Source organism: Lytechinus variegatus, chromosome 6, assembly GCF_018143015.1.
Source record: "Lytechinus variegatus isolate NC3 chromosome 6, Lvar_3.0, whole genome shotgun sequence".
Lineage (NCBI taxonomy): Eukaryota > Metazoa > Echinodermata > Echinoidea > Temnopleuroida > Toxopneustidae > Lytechinus > Lytechinus variegatus.
The window spans coordinates 20,950,460-20,971,690 of record NC_054745.1 but is presented as its reverse complement, the minus strand read 5'-3'; the positions used below and the strand labels follow the sequence as shown (position 1 = coordinate 20,971,690).

General features: G+C 37.1%; 1 protein-coding gene and 1 long non-coding RNA gene across 2 annotated transcripts in view; one reads left to right on the top strand and one right to left on the bottom strand.

Annotated features, from left to right (window-relative positions):
- Positions 1-16,321, top strand: part of LOC121417173 (oxysterol-binding protein-related protein 11-like) — a 41,986-nt gene extending 25,665 nt beyond the window's left edge. The window contains 12 exon segments of the mRNA XM_041610768.1: positions 59-94; positions 6,141-6,298; positions 7,164-7,291; positions 7,775-7,860; positions 9,539-9,620; positions 9,876-10,077; positions 11,838-11,948; positions 13,565-13,725; positions 14,574-14,580; positions 14,583-14,689; positions 15,342-15,503; positions 15,717-16,321. Of these exon segments, the coding sequence (XP_041466702.1) occupies positions 59-94; positions 6,141-6,298; positions 7,164-7,291; positions 7,775-7,860; positions 9,539-9,620; positions 9,876-10,077; positions 11,838-11,948; positions 13,565-13,725; positions 14,574-14,580; positions 14,583-14,689; positions 15,342-15,503; positions 15,717-15,839 (1,363 nt within the window). The 3' untranslated portion in view covers positions 15,840-16,321.
- Positions 16,322-17,789: 1,468 nt separating this feature from the next.
- LOC121417174 lies at positions 17,790-19,226 on the bottom strand. Its single transcript, XR_005970323.1, has 2 exons — positions 18,978-19,226; positions 17,790-18,806 (listed from the first exon to the last, which is right to left on the bottom strand). It is a non-coding gene; the product is annotated as an uncharacterized LOC121417174 (long non-coding RNA).
- Positions 19,227-21,231: the final 2,005 nt, after the last annotated feature.

Genomic DNA, 21,231 nt, shown 5'->3' with positions numbered 1-21,231 from the left:
AGATCTATGTTGTGTATGCTAAATACTTGCATCCTTTGTTCAATTCCCAATAATGTAGGGCCCCCGGGTCTCGTCACAAGGCAAAACAAATCAGGTACCATCGACTGTATGCTTGTTACAAATCATGAAATCATTGTAAAGAATTATTTTTATAATAAAATTGGTGGATTTGTATTTAAAATCTCAACTTTATGTCATTTTGACTGGTTCATTTCCATTCATTATTTACTACTAACATCTAACAAGCATTTATTTATAAACCTGGTTTGTGTTATTATCAAATCCATTCAGGACTGAAATTAGTAAGAATTTGAGCATATTTATTGTCACTGAATCATTATTTCCTACATTTCATTGGTTAATTCTACTCAATTCCTCTTTAAAAATCCTACTTATTAATTTTACATTAAGCTGACAGGAAGTCAAATTTGATTAAAAATTTCAAGAATATTTGTCATATTCTTGGAATACATTATTGAGGATTGAAGATACTTTGTCATTATGCCATATTCGGATTCAGATTTTATATCGGGATAAACATTGTAAGTTTGTAATAATAGTGATTAATAGTAATAATGATAGCATGAATTTATATAGCGCACACACCACCCCCCCCAAAAAAATGTCTTATAGTATAATTTGTGATTAGGAATAACTCCCAACTTGTTAGTCAGGCTCTTAATTAAAAAAGCTACCTATTACCAAACATCCTGCTTCGAAAAAGGGTTGGGGTGGGGTCCTTAGAATGGGTTTGGATGGTAATTATATATATTTCTATAACACTCATTAAAGGTATTGTTTAACTTTGTGAGCAGCTGATTTAAAAAATTCTCAAACCAAGATGAAACATGTGTACAAGTGCATGTATTAGAACTAATAAACCCTGAAAACAACCATTATTGAGAATGAAAAACTAAAACTACAAGGCAAACCCCGATTTTGTAAATAGGCGTCTTATAGACACCTAAATAGTACACATAAGTGTATGGGATGAAATTAAGATGGTGTTTCTGGTCACTTTATATTTCAATTTTTGAAGCACTAAATAATTATTTTCGAATGCAATTTTTTCTGGGCTTCATTTTTGTAACATATCACAGACACAGGTGACAAGTGTGACCTTCTAGCTCAGATTTTTTAAAAGTCAAACCAATGGGAGTTGGTCTCAATATTTTGATTTGTTCACATGGATACATGTATCATACATCCAGATGTTCGTACACGCCCCACCCCCACATTGATGGATATTATGGAATATTTTCAGTAGTGTATGTTTGACTGTGTGTTATGTGTGTTTTATACATTTATGTGCTAACCCCTCCTATTCCTTTTTCCTTGCCATTCGCTCTCCGATTATACATTTATACAGTCTTAAAAATATATTCTGCATTTGTTTTTTTTTCTGGAGATTTCATTGGATGTTGATTGCTGGGATACACTGGCCTTAATTCACAAAGGTGGTTTTGAAAACCCACGGTTGAATCCATGGTTTTTGCAGATTTCCTGTATGAATTACGCTTTATTTAGCGCGTATCGGGCGAGTGTATAAGAGATGTCCAATGCTAATGCGCGCTTTTGTTACAGTGCGCCAAATTGACGCCTATTACCATGGTTACCCATGCAATTTTATTCATGAGTTGACTGTTTTTCATGATTCCACTTTTTGAACAGTGGACACATGAACATGAATAAAAAAGCGTATCTGATATACACGGTCACATAAGCGTAACTTATAGAGGAAATCTGCATAAACCATGCGCTCAACCGTGGGTTTTCAAAACCACCTTTGTGAATTCGGGCCATTGGCCTGTGTATGTGTGTTTATATGTCTTCTTTTTCCACTCTCTGACTCCCCTGTTCCTTCTGTTTCTGTCTGTCTGTCTCTTTCTCTCTTCTTATCTTACCAAGTTTGTTTGCATTCCTCTCTATACCTTACTTGTTCTTGCTTCATCTCTTTTATTCGATTATCTGCCCTCTCTCTCTACTTTTCTCTTTTCATAACTAGTGCTCTCCCTCTCTTTTCTCCCTCTGCCCGTTTCTCTCTTCTCCCCCCCCCCCACTCTCTCTTTCTTCTTCCTCCCCACTCTCTCTTTCTCCCCCCCCCCCCCACTCTCTCTTTCTCCCCCCCCCCACTCTGAGCTTGCCCCGAGTCCTCCCTTTTTCTTATAAAAAATAGCTATCCCATTTCTATTATTTCTTTTTCTACACTATAGGCCTACATAATTTACACATACTTAGACATCATATTAATACAACACATTCCTATCAACATTCCATGCATTTGGTTCATTGGACGTACAGCTATATATTTTTCCACACAGTTTACATGTACGGGGAATTCAGTAATGTTGAAAGTTTGAAAGAAATCAGGCAATAAGTATTTTATGGACATTTGAAAAACAAGATCATGACTATGCAATATCAAATTGGCAACTCAGTACTTGTAGATTGTCACATACATGTACATAAGAGAAATTAATCCATTTGTACTTATCATTATTTATGTTTTTGTTTAAATGTGTTTCATTAAGGCAATTTAAAGGAGAATCCAGCCTTGGCCATAAAATGTTATGTTGGGAAGGAGAAAAATAAATTTAACAGAATGGTGAAAGTTTGAAAAAAATCGGACAAGCAATGAGAAAGTTATAGCTGCTTTAAAATTGAGTTCACTAATACCATGTAAATATCAAATTGGCAACTGGGTAAGTAAATTATGCCAAGGGGCAAGGACAACTTTCCCATAGGCCATGTACTTTATTATCAGGGATTTGTGGTTTTCTCCTAACTACCCATTCCCCTGGGGCAGTAATCTAAATATAACCCAGGTAGTATATTGTAGTATGTCCTCATGTAAGAAAAATATACTTTGAAATAAAACTTTTGGATAAAATGACAGTTTAGCCATAATATGTATTGGAGTACATGGAAGAGTAGTCCTTGCCTTACATCACTATGACATCCCATATGCGGCCAATTTGAAGTCTCCATGGGTATAGTGATTACCAATATTTACAACTTTTAAAAATTCATAACTTTCTTGTTGTTTGTCCAATATTGTTCAAACTTTCACCTATTAACTTGTCTGATATTTCTCTTCCTTATAAAAACAAGTTTTTATTTGGGTAGGATTCCCCTTTAAGTGGACTTACCAAAATATAAAGAGGGGAATGAAACCCTTGGAACAAGTTAGGTTGTATGAAATTTTTTTTTTCAAATAATATAAAGATATAAACAACAGCTTAGGAACAGTTTGACAAAATGTTGAAATCACTAATTATATGGAGATCCTCCCATTGGCAATGTGACCAAGATTTGTGATGTCACACAAGTAAATCTCTCCTTTGACACTGAAAAAATGCCCCAACACGTCTATTTTTGCTCCTCCAAATGATATTACTTACTCTTGTTTGTGATGATTTTTATGAGATTACCTGATCTATGGCTAGACTTCATAAAAGTGACAATTTTATGTAGAAAATTAATTGGGGAAATGTACAATTTAGTGACATCAAACTCACACATGTTAGTTGCATTGCCAATAGGAAGATGTCCACATAATGCCATTCCATTGCTCATAACTTATTCTTTACTCAAACTTTGTCACATTTTCGTTGATTTGTTTCTTTGATTTTTCTATCTTCACACCAGCTTACTTGTTCTAAGGGTTTCATTCTCCTTCAGTCTGAGCCCTGTCTTACAAAGAGTTATGATTCATTCGATCAATCGTAACTCTATGGAAATCCATCAGTGTCATAATTTTTTTCTACGAAAAATTTGCACAATGTCCTTTGTATGCAAAGAGAAACTCAGTGAATTTTCAAGAAAACAATGAATGCATGAATATACATAATAGCTAGAATATATTTTGAACAAACATGCATAATAGATGTTCACGTTGGCCACCCATAGTTACGATTGATCGCATCAATCATGACTCTTTGTTAGACAGGGCCCTGATCTTTGAAGATTCTTAGAAAGGAAACTTAAGTTGTTTTTTTATCCTCAAAATTTTTAGAGAAAAAAAGAATGAATTCAGTTTCCTATCAAAGAAAATAACTTCCAAAGAGATGACAAAATGATGGAATCTTATTGAGCACAAGAATTGGTCACATTGGCCCGGTCTCACAAAGAGGTGGCGATAATAGATTTTCATCGAACTCGGAAATTGCGATTGATCTCAAATTTCTATACTAATTTAGACCACTCACAATTAGAGGTTGATTTGAATCTGTCACTTTGTGTGAATGGGCCTCAACATGTGTAAAACTTGTAAAGCTGTTCATAAATTTCCAACAGCATTAAGGCATGGTCCCACTGCACTTATGGATGCATAGAGGATGTAAAATGGAAAAGATTCTTGACCTTCATGTATACTCTTTTGCATACATGTCTCATACGCTTGGTATCCATCGAGCATCCGTCCACTGGGATTAATTGAAAAAGGATGGGGTCACCCTCAAATTTTGCTTGTCCGCTGTATCTGTTCTGAATACATTTTGTGTCCGTTGGCCAGTGCGACCAGGCCTTAAAGGGATGGTCTGGGCTGAAAATATTTATATCTATAATACATAGAGTAGAATTCACTGAGCAAAATGCCGAAAATTTCATCAAAATCGGATAACAATAATAAAGTTCTTGAAGTGTAAAGTTTACAATGTAGCAATATTTTGTGAAAACAGTCGTCATGAATATTCTTTAGGTGTGCTGATGATGTCACATCTCCACTTTCCATTTTCTTATGTTATTACATAAAATCATATTTTTTCATTATTTCATACTTGTGTGAATAATATGTCTCCCTTGTAATGAAATAAGTTGCAGCAATAAATATCGAATGCACCAAATTAGTTGTCAATCCAATTTTGCTAGTTCTTGGAGGAAAAAATTTGAATAAACCTAATTTCATATATAAAATTAAAAAAAACAATTGGAGATGTGACATCATCAGCCCACCTAATGAATATTCATGACGACTGATTTCACAAAATATTGCTAAACTTCAATAACTGTTATTTGTTATCCGGTTTTGATGAAATTTTCGACATTTTGCTCAGTGAATTCCACTCTATTTATTAAGCTATAAATACTTTCAACCCGGACCATCCCTTTAAGAAACCATACCCAGATGTGTGTATTCCTAGTATTCTTAGAGGCTGCTATGCAGGTTATTGACACAGTGATAATGAGTACCCTAGATGTTGATTTTGGTCACTCGTTAATTACATGTAGTTGTAAATCCCTGTAACCCGGGGCAGTGCTAAGGAGGGGGGGGGGGGGGGGGGGGGTGATGGTGCCTCCCTCCTCATCCCCCTTTACGCTTTGAGTGATCAAAAGAAACAAAATAAACTAAAATGAAATGTAAGTTTACCTGCAAAAGACCTAATATCTGTTTTATGCAAATAACAGCTTTAACAGCTGGTCCTGTTGCTCCTCCCCCCAAACGAAATGCCCTGCTGAAACTGCCCCAGTCTGTTAAACAGTAATAAATTAGCATGTAGTGCTCTCAGGTGCACATGTAAATGTACCGTGCATTATTGAGAGCAGCACCTGTACACATATTTCATCCATTTGCGTCCTGAATTCCTATTTTGAGGATAATTTCGTGGAAGAAAGTTCTCAATTTTCCGTTGGATAGCCTAATTCATGAGGTAAAATTTATTTTAATAATATACTGGATATACACTATTATTTGTCTCACGTTTAAAATAGATCTAGGTTATGTTTGCTTGTGTAAATGTACTACTTGCATCTATCTTGCTCCAATGGAAAATCAATAAAAAGAGGCAGTAATGAAACAGGTACTTTGTATCCTACCTAATGAGGCTTGATAAAGATTCGATATCGATGTGAATTTATATTACTGTACTACAATGAGACGTTTAGGAGCCAGCGATAAAACCCAGGACCCACTGTTTATGAGGCGGGCACTCTACCACAGAGCCACCATGCTATGCAAAAGAATACATTGGGCCCCTGACCCTGAAAGTGAAATCACCCCCTTTAATAGTGCTTATTTGAGTAGAATTATGACCCCTTTTTCATATCTCGGGTCCCCTCACTGGCCTCCCCTGGGCCTCTGCTGGGAGCCAGAGCGGATTGATAATTGTTTGAAATGAACTCAATTCCTGTAATCTACACAGTGTTGACATCAGGACACACCTCCCGGAAACCAGACCCCCTGCGGATCACCAAGCCATCCAATCAGCAAGCAGCAGAGCAATGACATCACCGCAGAGGGGCGGACCCGGAGGCATAGCCGGACCCAATACCAACACATCTCATAATGTACCAACCCCATGTAAGTTGTGCTTTGTGAGATTTTATGATTCATTTTGATGCATAATTAGTGCCTCAATCTTTTTTTTTTATTAGTGTTCATATCACTTTGTAAATGCAAACAATCAGGGTGGCGTTTTCATAAAGCTGTACGAACTTTACGAACGACTGGAACATGTTCTTATACATAAGTCAGCTAGATAGGGATATATCATATAGCACAAGAAAGGGTCCCCAGTCGTGCGTAAAGTCATTCATAACAACTTTACGAACGACTGGAACATGTTCTTATACATAAGTCAGCTAGATAGGGATATATCATATAGCACAAGAAAGGGTCCCCAGTCGTGCGTAAAGTCATTCATAACAACTTTACGAACGACTGGAACATGTTCTTATACATAAGTCAGCTAGATAGGGATATATCATATAGCACAAGAAAGGGTCCCCAGTCGTGCGTAAAGTCATTCATAACAACTTTACGAACGACTGGAACATGTTCTTATACATAAGTCAGCTAGATAGGGATATATCATATAGCACAAGAAAGGGTCCCCAGTCGTGCGTAAAGTCATTCATAACAACTTTACGAACGACTGGAACATGTTCTTATACATAAGTCAGCTAGATAGGGATATATCATATAGCACAAGAAAGGGTCCCCAGTCGTGCGTAAAGTCATTCATAACTTACGAACAGCTTTATGAAATGGGCCTTGGGTGTGTAACATAAGATGTGATTGATATTTACAATTGATTTAAACCTATTGTACATGGTTTGTTATAGACTCACAGTTACGATTAATAGTTCAATAGATTGTATCTTCTATGGCCTTGGATGTTTTAATGAAATCCATTCTATAATTTCATCCGTCTTACATTCATCAGTAAGCCACGATGATGAGGTCGCTGATGCGGATGATGATGCCGATAAGGACCTCGGTGGAGTCGAAGAACATAAGAGCATCATCCTTCATCTACTCTCTCAACTCAAACTAGGAATGGATCTCACAAAGGTAGGTCTGTGGGGTAATAGCCATGTGGTCTTCAGCCACTTTTCCTGCTTTACATTTGCTCTCGAGATGCAATGTTCTTAAAGAGTTTTTAATTCAACAGGTAAATGTGGGCGGGTTATGGTCTAGTGGTTCTGACTCTCGCCTTTCAAACAGAGGGTTGTGGGTTCGATTCCTAGCCATGGCATGTTTATCTTCAGCAAGAAATTTATCCACACTGTGCTGCACTTGACCCAGGTGAGGTTAATGGACTGGCAGGAAGTAATTCCTCAAAAGAGCTGTGCGCACCAGAATCGGTAGCTTAGCCGGGGAAGCACCGAGCAAGGTGGATACGTGCGCTACACAAATCCTATATTATTATTAAATGCTTTCATTCATTGAATTTGTTCTCACCATTCCAATACTAAGTTCTAGAAATTAGAGAATAAAGCTTTTAACAGGTATATTGAGAATGAGGTATATTTGACCTTTGACCTTTCATTCCAGGTTGTTTTACCAACTTTTATTCTTGAGAGACGGTCGTTGCTTGAGATGTTTGCTGACTTCATGGCCCTTCCACACATGTTTGCAAGGTAAGCAGGCATCACATCTAATATTACACATGTTTAAGAATTTAGGCAGTGGTTTGACTCTTTGCTAAAAGTATGGCGAGCTGACATGTCAAATATATAACATTGTATGTTCCTTAAAGGACAAGTCCACCCCAACAAAAACTTGATTTGAATAAAAAGAGGAAAATTCAACAAGCAGAACACTGAAAATTTCATCAAAATCGGATGTAAAATAAAGTTATGACATTTCAAAGTTTCGCTTCATTTCACAAAAAACAGTTATATGAACGAGCCAGCTACATCCAAATGAGAGAGTCGATGATGTCATTCACTCACTATTTCTTTTGTTTTTTAATGTTTGAAATATGAAATATTTTGATTTTCTCGTCATTGCCATGTGAACTGAAGTTTCATTCCTCCCTGAACACGTGGAATTCCATTATTTTAACATTTTGTGCTTCAGGCAAGGAGGTCCCAATAGTCTAATTCGTAAAAATTGAAATATTGTATAATTCAAACAATAAAAAACAAAAGAAATAGTGAGTGAGTGACATCATCAACTCTCATTTGGATGTAACTGGCTCGTTCATTTAACTATTTTGTTAAAAATAAGCGAAACTTTAAAATGTCATAACTTTCTTATAACATCCGATTTTGATGAAATCTTCAGCATTGTGCTTGTTTGATTTTTCTTTATTGATTCAAATCAACATTTTTCTGAGGTGGACTTGACCTTTAAGCTTTATTTTCTTCTTCATGCTGAAATCAGGGGAATATAACTTGTTTTTCAATCCATGACAGTTTTGAATGCTTTACCCGTCGTTTGGGTGACATGACATTTGCTCTGGCGACAATTGCTCTGGGCTTTATTTTGTCTAAGATATAGGGTAGGGTAGGGTTGCAATAGGTTTTTATGGTAGGTTTAGGGTTAAGGTTAAGTGTTAAATCCGGGGTTGAAGTTGGTCATTCCATTAGTGTGTGGAATTTAGAGCGGAGCAATCATCACTGGAGCAAATGTCATGGGAACGGTCATATGAGCTGGTAAATTGAACTTGTGTTGTTAGAGACATTGGGTGATTTCAAGTTCAGTGTTGACCTTTTGGTGTTGGTGTTGGGTCAATTTTTACATGATTATAACACGAAACATAAAATGAAGGTGAACCCGAAAATTCACTCACTAGTTGTTGTGATGTCAGTAATGTGATCTGGATCAGTTTTACAAACTCATAACAAGTTTAGGAGCTGGGGAAGTAATCCAAATTCCAACACCAACACTAACGCCAAGGCCAACACCGGACTTGAAATCACCCATTGGTGCTCAAATCTTAGTGAACTCCACCAGAAAATGATGATATTTGAAGTGCTCAAGTTCTGCCATATTTCAGATATATGTAATTGTGATGTTAGATAATAAGATATAATATTCAGTACAGTTTGTGATTTGTGGGGTTGCCGAATATTGTTAATATTGTTGTCTACATTCAACACTCTGCATGAAGGAGTGCATTTTGTGGTGGGGTTTACTAAACTTTTTATCACAACTGTTTGTGTCAGGAGCAGCTATCCATACCTAAATGGCAACTTTATACCAGACTTTAATTTGAATTTGAGTGCAGAATACGAGCCTCTGAAGTTTATGCTTTGGAGGGAATATTTTGCTAAAAAGTCATAAGTATCGTAACTGTCTTATTGTTTTCAGAATACCGACATTACCGACAGCTGAAGCCAGGATGCTTGCTGTAGTAGAGTACTATCTATCTTCATTTCATGTTGGACGAAAGGTAACTATATAGGGCACTTATTTTATTTATTTTATTTTTTTATTGAATCGCGCGATGCAGGTGAGACCGCCAGAGGCATTCCACTTGTTATTTTTTTTTTTTTTTTTAATTATATTTTTATTGGAGAATCATCGAGGATCACAATATATACAATTATTTTGTGTTTTCCCTGTCTATATTCAATTTTGAAAAACTTCGAATATCAAGTAAGTTAATATTGAAAATGATTAATCATTTATGACCTTTGACCTGCAGGGTTCTCTTGCCAAAAAGCCGTACAATCCCATCCTAGGAGAGACATTCCACTGTTCGTGGGTGGTGCCTTCCTCTCCTTCCACCGGCCAATCACAGGACTCTATTTTAAATGGTGACCAATCAGGACGAGGGGCGTCATCAGATCGGCAGGGATCTGACAGGGTGACGTTTGTTGCCGAGCAGGTATCCCATCATCCTCCTGGTGAGTCTATCATAATGTTTTGAATTCTGTTATCCTATTAGGGGGTAATTCATAAAGATTAAGTGCGCCTTAGAGTCTAAGGCCCGTATTCTGAAGTCGGGTTTAACTTAAAATCAGGTTTAAAGTTGTGGTTTAAGTATGGACAGCCAATTGTTACATGATCACTAACAGTAGAGATATCATATTGTCAGCTCATTCGGCTCTCAAATCATTCATAATTGTTAAGGAAGTATAAATAGATCATTGTCTTCACCATAGATGAATCAAGAAAGAGCACAGTAAACATAAAAAACATGCAACTTAATAACAATTTTGATACTTTTGGCTTCCCATACTTAAACCACAACTTTAAACCTGAGTTTAAGATAAACCCGACTTCAGAATACGGGCCTATTAGGGCTGCATATCAATAAGATACGTAAGATTGCTTGTTAAATATCATGTGCATATAGGCATTTAAGCATGGCCCTAAGTCACACTTAACCCTTGGTAAAACATACCCAGGCTTTATCTCGGCCACCTATCATGTGATTCCCACAAAAATTTTCATTGGCATTAAGCTGTATGTAAACTACTAGCCTGTGTAGTAGAATAAAAAAAAGCATACATGTTTCATATTTTTTAAACATAATTACAAGTTGATGGCACCATAAAAATGACCATTATCATTTTTTTAATATCCCCTTTATTTATTTATTTTAGAGCCCTCAAGGTCAGCAGTTAGTGTTACTGATGAGGCCACCCTGATTTAATAAAACTGAAAATAAGAAATAAATGAATAAAATTTGATATGAAAACAAAGGGAAGTACAATGAAACAATTCAAGGTTACTTGGTTTGTTTTCGGACAAAGTACAATACTAATATTATGAAAAATGAATTACAATATAAAACAAGAAAATTTGCATAAATAATTGCACACTGGCAATTACATACTATAAAATGTCATACTAAATGAAGCACTCCTTTACAATCTTAATGCACTGAGTTTAAATTTTAGAAAAGGGAAAGAAAATTGTGGCATCACAATCTTCTTATCTTCTCATGTAGGTAATTCAGTCTGGACTCTCCTGGTAATGATGTAAAAAATATTTTTTTTAATCTAAAAAACAGTACTTTAAAAGTGTTTTCATTGTGCCAAAACCCTGTTAAAGGAAACCAAAACCCAAGAAGAGAAGCAATCTTATTGGAAAGAGTATAAAATGAGAGGAACAATTTTTAAAAAGTTTCATGAAAATCGCTTATGAAATAAGCGAGTTATGGACCTTTGAAAAGTCTTGTTGTACTTTCTATGGGGATCCTCAAATTGGCAAACGTGCTTCAAAATGGCTGATTTTGTGGACAACTCTCCATTTGTTTTGTACACAAATTTTCAGATTTTCCCCTTTATTCTTTTTATTTCACGTGTGATGTGTGTTACTGTATAAGCTGTTATTTTTGCGGATTCCGCGAATTGGCGATCGGCCACGAATTTAACAACACGCTAAAGTATTGACACATTTCTTAGTCAGTGCCAATGTCCCCAACAGCAAAGCTTTGCTATTGAAAACAGCCTGTGTAATGAGAAAAAATGTGTACGCGAAAATGACAGCTTATACAGTATATTTTCCCATGACATATGTTGTGCTCAGAAGGAGGTAAGATGCAATTTGAAAGATGAGGAAAATCTGAAAATTTGTGTACAAAACAAATGGAGAGTTGTTATTAATTTTTGTTATTATATATTATTTATATTTGTTATTATTAAACTTTTCTCGCCAGTCTCAGCATTCTATGCGGAGTGTGCAGCCAAGCGGATTTGTATGAACGCATCAGTCTGGACGAAATCAAAGTTCCTTGGCATGTCCATAGGTGTTAATATGATTGGCGAATGTAAGTGAACTGTTACATTTCTACACAATGGTAATTTATCCTTGATTCACACGTAAAATTATAATAATATGCAATATTTATATAGACGTCATTGCGATCTAACAGTATATTTTCTGCAATATCTTTCCATGGAACAATATTTTTTTCCCCAAATTTTGCTGTTACATGCAACATACAAAGAGTGTTTCAGAAACAACAATAACTCAAATTGACTGATGTGTCACTTGCTTCCTTTTGTCAAAGTTGGGCACCATAGGTGTTAATATGATTGACAATGTAAGTGAATTGTTGCAGTTCCTCACAATGGCAATTACACATAAAATGATGATAATATGCCACAGTTATATAACACTTAATAGAATGTGTCTAAGTGCTGCATTCTATTACCATGGCTTTAGCATGGGGCTTGACAGTGTAAGATACCTTGTCAAACATTAAAGCCATCTTTTGCCTTTCATCCCATTTCTTATGCATTGACAAGACAATGGGGAATGTAGAAAAGCCATGATGAAAAGGCGCCATGGCCCGTATTCTGAAGTCGAATTTTACTTATACCATGGTCTAATTCTGTGCTAAAATTATGGAGGGCCAAAAATAAAAAAAAATTATGTTTATATTGTATATTTCTTATGTTTTATCTTCTTGTTTACTTTTGCTTCCATAGTGAAAAAAAATATGTCGGTTTTCATTCCCATACAATTATTAATTATTTGGTTGTGATATGAGTTAAAAAATTGAATGTGTACTGTAAGGGATTTGTGCTCCAATTGGCTCTCCATAGTTAGACACTTTAAACTAGGGTTTAATTTAAACTCGAGTTCAGAATACGGCCATAGTGTCTTTACACTGAGATTCCAGCACCACACAGACATTTGACAACGATACTTACCGGTATTAGGTTTTAAGGATGTGGCATTGTGGCAGATCATATAAAAGAAGATGATGAAGAAAGCAAGCAATTTCCTTGGCTGGTTCTGGCCTTCTCTGCTGGAAAGAATTTAGTGTTTTCACATTGTGATCACAGTGTTTTCACATTGTGTAACAGTGTTTTCACAGTGTATTAAAAGTGTTTTCACAGTGTTTTAACAGATCACATTGTGATCACAGTATTTTTAAAGTGCATTTAGAGTGTGTTCACAATGTCTTTACATTGTGTTCACAGTCTTTTCACAGTGCAGTAACAGTGTTTTCACATTGTGATCACAATGTTTCCACAGTGCATCAAAAATGTGTTCAGTGTTTTTACAGTGTGTTTACAATGTTTTTACAGTATGTTCACAGTGTGTTTTCAGTGTGTTTACAGTGTTTTCACCTTGCAATCACAGTGTTTTCACAGTGCATAAACATTGTGTTCATAGTGCGTTAACAGTGTGATCACAGTGTTTCCACAGTGTGTTAAAAATTTGTTCACAGTGTGTACAGTGTGTTTTTACATTGTGATCACAGTTGGTCCAAAGTGCTTTAACAGTGCATTCACCGAAACATGCATTTGACTCTTACAGCTTCGCATAATTTTAGCCCAGACTCTTTGTAGCCCATGGCTTACCGTAAGTTAAACGTGCATTCAGAATACAAGCCAATGGCATTAACCAAATGACCTTTGACCTTTTCTGCAGGTGCTGTACACGTATTGGAGCATGGGGAGACGTACACTCTCACGTTTCCTAACGCATACGGAAGGTCTATACTTACGATACCGTGGATGGAGTTAGGGGGAAAGGTTCTGATACAATGCGCAAAGTCAAATTATTCAGCTTCAGTCGTCTTCCACACTAAGGTAATTTGGTTCAGCTTTTCCATCCCATCAGGGGAAATTATTTTACTATTTTTTTCTCGGGGGGAGGGGGGATCACCGCCATTGAAGAGTTGATAGCATCTGCGAGAATCGTTCTAAAAAAAGCACTCTAAATAAGGATTCAAGTGCAGGCTTGTTGGACACTCTAAGCGTGGATTTTGTGCAGATGTCCCCGATTGGCAAATTTCATTTACTCTATTGGTATTTTAGGCTATCATGATTTAGGGGTTATTTTCCTCATTTTGGGCATTTATTACACTTCGTGCGGATTCTGCCTGTTCTGTGCATACCCACAAAAAGCACACATTTTTAAAGGAATGTGATAAAATAATGCCTCGAATCAGGGAAAAGTTAGGGAATTTTGATTGGCCCATTATCAAAAGTAGTAATTGAGACTCTGTTATACTTCGTTGCATATCAAAACAAAATCCATTGGATGACAGGCTATGGTGTTTTTAGTGTCCACTCTCTGACTGCAAGTAGTGCATGTCCTAAATGACACCTCTTACTTTAAACATGATTGTATACACTTACAAAAATAAAAGGGGAACCATTGTAAGGAATAAGTTGAAATAATTATGGAATGCTTTGGGGCTACCGTCTTTTCTAAAGTCGCCCCACAAGTTTTTTTACAAATAATATTTACAAACAACTAGAAAATAAAAATTCTACAAACAACAGAATAATGAGATATGCTTTAACAGCATATTTTGACCACTGAGCATAAAAATGCTGCCCTTGAAATTAAATGAATAGCCCCCAAACTCGGCAATTGCCCCAGTGTGGCAAAAAATATCCTCTAAAAATTGTTTCCTATCCTGATTTTTTAGCCCTTTTACGGGGCAAAGTTCATAGGTTAACAGCAGAGGTCAAGAATCCAGCCAATCAGACGATCTGTAAGGTCAATGGGGAATGGAATGGAACTTTGGAGTTCAACTACTCTTCTGTAAGTATATTTGGCCAATGAGAATCCCAAGTAATAAAACAAATAATGCACAGTACTTGGTGTGCTAATGGAAATGCAGTGGACCCACGGTTTCTTTTGATAGCTGCCACGCAGTTCAAGGGCCCAGTGAGCTTCATCTGAAATAATTTTTACACATTCGATTTTAATTTTCAGATAATAAACATGAGAATAAACTTATGAATACGTAATATACAAAGAAGATAAGAGTTCATAATAGATGCTTCAGTTACAAGTAATATGCAAAGTGATTGGTAGTAAATAAGTCGTAGTTTCAAAACACATTTTGATTATTTAATAATTGAAAATTACTGGTCATAGTAATGAAAATGACAGAGCAAGTGCATTATTTGTTTTATATAGTAGTGACACAGTCTTTGAATAGTCTTATGGAACATTTTGATATGTTTCACTGCATATTTGAAATAATTTTTGTTATTCCTTGGCAAATGATCTAGCAATTGGTCCTAAAAAAAGTGTGGTCTTAGTTTTCCTAGGATTATTACTAGACCATTGCTATGAAAATTTCAACTCACGAGTGTTCTTCTGTATGAAGATATTGTGATTCTCTTATGCACTATATAAGCAATGTGTATCTTTACAATTATGATTATTATTACAATCTATTTTACAGGGGGAGCATAAAATCATCGATACGAGCAAGCAGTCTGGTTGTCCGAAGAGAGTCAGGCCGATCGGTATGCAAGGAGAGTACGAGTCAAGGAGATTATGGCAGAATGTGACCGCGAGCTTGAAGGTTGGGGACATCAACACAGCCACAGAACACAAGAGATATGTAAGTACATGGGAGGCCATTAGGGCTTGCCATTTTCAGGCCCAAATCGGTCAGGGTTTTGTTATGCCTGTAGATAAAACTATGGCTACGACCTTTTGATTTAAATCTGATGTAAATGCTGATCGTAAGTATGCAAGAACATGCCTGTATGATCAGTGTCTCTACTGTGGAAATATGAAAACAATGTCCTTTCTATTTCTTTTTGTTTTCTAGCTGGAAGAAAGACAAAGGCAGGAGAAAAAATTAAGAATGGAAACCAATACACCCTGGCGAACCAAGCTGTTCTCCCCCGCTCCTAACAATGGATGGGTCTACAACCACATACTCAAGCACTAGAGACTTCAACATGCAGGGTTGATCCATTCTGCACAGAGGGGAGCAGGATGAGAAATCAATGCTAGAAACTAAAATTCCCTGAAAAAAGCAAACTGTTTTACCCTGCTCCTAACAATGGATGGGTCTACAACCACATACTCAAGCACTAGAGACTCCTACATGGAGGGATGATCTATTCTGCATAGAGGGGGCAAGATGAGAAATTAATGACTGAGACAAAAATGCCCTGAAAACCAAGCTGTTCTCCCCTGCACCCAACGATGGAGGAGTCTACAATCACATACTAAAGCATCACGGACCACTGCATGTAGGGTTGATCCATTCTGCATAGAGGAGTCAGGATGATTAAAATAATCCTTAGAAAACAACAACCTGTCCTCCCCTACACCAGACAATAGGTGAATCTGTGGCCGTATCCTCAAGCATTAGAGACCACTGCAATACAGGGTTGATCCATTCACCATGATCAAGAGGAGGCAGGATATTTTATCAAACACAAAATTAGTTTTTAACTCAATCTTGATGCTAAATTAGGTCAGCTTAATAAAGTTTTCTGTATGATTCCTTCCTCAGATGCTGTTATGTTTGCCTGCTCACATTATACAAGACATTCTCCACCCCATGGGGAGGGGCTATTTAGTGAGGGTTTGTGTTTCTTTATTGTAGTCATCTAATGATTCTTGCTTCAGATGTTATTTGTACATTATCCACTCCAGGAGTGAGGGTTATTTTGTGAGGGTTTTTGTCTCACCTGCGAAGCAAAGTGAGACTATAGGCGCCGCTTTTCCGACGGCGGCGGCGGCGTCAACATCAAATCTTAACCTGAGGTTAAGTTTTTGAAATGATGTCATAACTTAGAAAGTATATGGACCTAGTTAATAAAACTTGGCCATAAGGTTAATCAAGTATTACTGAACATCCTACCAGAGTTTCATGTCACATGACCAAGGTCAAAGGTCATTTAGGGTCAATGAACTTAGACCATGTTGGAGGATTCAACATCGAAATCTTAACCTGAGGTTAAGTTTTTGAAATGTCATCATAACTTAGAAAATATATGGACCTAGTACATGAAACTTGGACATAAGGTAAATCAAGTATCACTAAACATCCTGCATGAGTTTCACGTCACATGACCAAGGTCAAAGGTCATTTAGGGTCAATGAACTTTGGCCGAATTGGGGATATCTGTTGAATTCCCATCTTAACTTTGAAAGTTTATGGATCTGATTCATGAAACTTGGACATAATAGTAATCAAGCATCACTGAAAATTTTGTGCAAGTTTCAGGTCTCATGATTAAGGTCAAAGGTCATTTAGGGTCAATGAACTTTGGTCGAATCGGGGGTATCTGTTGAATTACCATCATAACTTTGAAAGTTTATTGGTCTAGTTCATTAAACTTGGACATTAGAGTAATCAAGTATCACTGAACATCCTGTGCGCGTTTCACGTCACATGACCAAGGTCAAAGGTCAATGAACTTTGGCCGAATTGGGTGTATCTGTTGAATTACCATCATCATAACTTTGAAAGTTTATGGATCTGATTCATGAAACTTGTACATAAGAGTAATCAAGTATCACTGAACATCCTGTTCGAGTTTCAGGTCACATGATCAAGGTCAAAGGTCATGTAAGGTCAATGAACTTTAGCCATGTTTGGTTTTTTTGTTGAATAACCATCATATCTCTGTAATTTTATTGGTCTAGTTCATAAAAAGTGGACATAAGAGTAACCATGTATCACTGAACATCTTGTGCGAGTTAGAGTAGTATTCAAAGTCAGCACTGCTGCTATATTGAACCGCGTGATGCAGGTGAGACGACCAGAGGCATTCCACTTGTTTGTTCCTATGTTTAGTTGACATCAACCTTAATGATTCCTGCTTCAAAATGCTGTTTGTATCTTATAACTTGTATTTGCCTGCTCACATGTGTGTACACTCTCCGCTCCCTGGGAGTGTCTCTTGACAATCTCTTGTCCTGTGTTGTACTGTAGCCAACTTGTGATTCCTGCCTTTAATGCTACATTGTATTTATATTCTATAACTTGTATATACCTGCTCGAATGGTGGGTACATTCTCCACTCCCTGGGATTATTCTTGATGCTCTTTTTTCACTATGCTACAATGTAGTCAGTTTCGATTTCTCATTCCTGCCTTGCATGCTATTTCTGTCCCATAATTTGCATCAGCTTACTGGCAAGGCGTGTACACCCTCCACTCCCTGTGATTATCTCTTGATGTGCTCTTTCCTTGTGCTACAATGTAGTCAACTTAAGATTCCTGCCTCAAATGGTATTTGTATCCCTCAACTTGGATTCGGCCGTGTACAATGTGTGTACACACTCCACTCCCTGGGTTGTTTTTTCTTGATAATTTCTTGACGATTTCTTGATGATCTCTTTTCCTTTGTTGCACTGTATTCAGCTTATGATTCCTGCCTCAAATACTATTTGTATCTATAACTTGAATTCGCCTGCTCACAATGTGTGTAGGTCTCCATTTTCCACTCCCTGGGAGTATCTCTTGATGCTGTCTCTTCCAATTTAGCACTGTAGTCAACTCATGATTCCTGCCTTGTATGCTAGCTGTGTCCTATAACATGCATTGCCCTGCTTACAAGGTGCGCACTCTCTCCGCTCCCTAGGAGTATATCGTGACTGTTTCCTATTTTGGATGGTAGTCAACGTATGATTCCTGCCTTAAAATGCTAGTTGTGTACATAACTTGTATTTGCCTGGTACTCTTTCCACTCCCTGGGAGTATCTTTTCCTGTGATGCACTGTATTCAACATATTCCTGCTTCCAATGTTGTATGTATCTATAGAACTTGTATTCTCTATTGCTATATACTGTTTCTATTAGGTGATTCCTAGGAGAGTAGATAGGAGGTATAGCTCACGGTATTCACCCTGACAAATTGTCACTGGCCCTTGTTCTCAACTCCAGTTCAATTTAAACCCTGGGGGCTGTTTCGTAAAGCTGTTCGTAAGTTAAGAGCGACTTTAAGAACGACTGGTGAACCTTTCTTATGCGCCTAACCATCGCCAATGAATGTACCATTTACCACAAGAAAGGATCACCAGTCCTTAAAGTCGCTCTTAACTTTCGAACAGCTATATGAAACACCTACCTGGTCTAAAGTTGTTTAACTACGGATAGTCAAATGTGATGCAGAGCAATGAAGCCCTAGAATGCCCTATATACATGTTGGCCCGTATTCTGAACTCGAGTTTAACTTAAACCCTGGTTTAAAGTTGTGGTTGGACTATGGAGAGCCAATTAGAGCACAAATCCCTTACATACACATCCAATTTATTAACTCATATGGCACCCAAATCGTTTATAATTGTCTGGGAATGATAACTGAAGTATTTTTCTTTGTTATAAAAGCAAAATGAAACAAAATAATAAACATAAGAAATATACAAGATAACAGAATTTTCTAATTTTTGGCTCGCCATGATTTTAGCAGAGTCAGACCGTGGTCTAAGTTAAATTTGACTTCAGAATACGATTTAAGCACAGAGTTAGACCGTGGTGGAGCGTTGTGGCCCAGTGGATTAGTCTTCGGACTTTGAAACAGAGGGTCGTGGGTTCGAATCCCAGCCATGGCGTAATTTCCTTCAGCAAGAAATTCGTCCACGTTGTGCTGCACTCGACCCAGGTGAGGTAAGTGGGTACCTGGCAGGAATTTATTCCTTGAAATGCCACCGCGCTGTAAAAAGGCTGCGGGGCTAAAGCCAGGGTAATAATATCCAATGAAGCGCATAGGGAAGCATTTGGCAGTGATATGCGCTATATAAGCATGTTGGTATTATTATTATTATTAAGTTAAATTTGACTTCAGAATACGATTTAAGCACAGAGTTAGACCGTGGTCTAAGTTAAATTTGACTTCAGAATACGATTTAAGCACAGAGTTAGACCGTGGTCTAAGTTAAATTTGACTTCAGAATACGATTTAAGCACGGAGTTTGACCGTGGTCTACCGTAAGTTAAATTTGACTTCAGAATACAGGCCTATGAATACACTGTGTGGCCGGCCATGTACTTTCCAGCAAGGTGAACCCAACATACCTGCTATAAGCCAGTTCATAGTTCCACTCTGCGCATGATCAGAAGAAGGTCATTTGTACTAAAGTGATGTGATGGTTTAACCCTATCTAGGGGGGGGGGCCTCGGAGGCCCCCCTCAACAAATCGCGCAAAATTTGTTGACCGCGCCACTCGCTGACTTTTTACTTTCAAGTCTTGCGCAACTTTTGAGACCAACTTTGCATCCTCCGGGTATGTGGTTCCGAAATCACGCAACATTATGTAAGTGCATGTCAGACCGAAAATTGCTCAAAAACGTGATTTCGTGTACAAAGTCAATGCAAATTGTGTTTTCAACCAAAATTCATAAATGTATGATTATTTTTAGTTTTGCTGCTCTAAATGTATTTATTTTATGCTTTTTATGATCACAGAAGAGTCCCCAACAAATTTCATTGAAAAAACAAATGGTCAAAAAACAAGGAAATACATAAGAAATTGCAAAAAACAATAAAATACATAAGAAAATGATTTCATATCGCAATTTTTTCATGTACACTTGCTAAGAACACCACAAAGAGTTTCAATACCAAAAATTAGTACATTTGGAGCTTTATTTAGGGAGTTAGAGGAAAAAGTATGATTTCGCATACTAATTACGCATAAATTAGCATAATCACTTAATAGCGATTCGCACAAATAAAAATACTATACAATCTTGGAGATTATGTCCCAGGCAACCAGCATGCCAATTTTCGGCGCGATCGCGCTGTCAACGGCCGAGATCTTAGGGGGGGGGGCCTGGGAGGCCCCCCCCCGGCCATATGAACTCCCAAAATACCCCGGCCTAGATAGGGTTAATATTTAATGAGATAAGCACCATCTTTGATGTCTTGATTATTCATATATTCTTTGAAACATGTTTTTCACTAGATCCACAAAAAAAAAAACCCAATGCATCCACTAACACTGGCTTTTAACAGATGGCCGAGTACATGTACATTGCATTCAAAGAGGAAATGCAACAAAAACCATCATAGAGTGTTCATTGGTGTGCTATTCTAGTCACCTGGTCTATTCAATTTCTTCATCCTGCTATGTATGACAACCTTACATAATATCTTGCTTTGAAATCTGCCTATCATAATGAAAGAAATGAAAGGTCATCTGACCCAAATTGTCCATGAGGTAACTACGAACTGGTCTATTGATGTAGAACAAATAATCATACACTGCAAATATATCTGTGCTGAAAGTAACACCACTCAGCTTCAATAAGGGACTACACTGGCAGGTGTTGAAACTACACCATGATGAAGTGTAATGACCTAGCATTTCCTGGTGTCAACT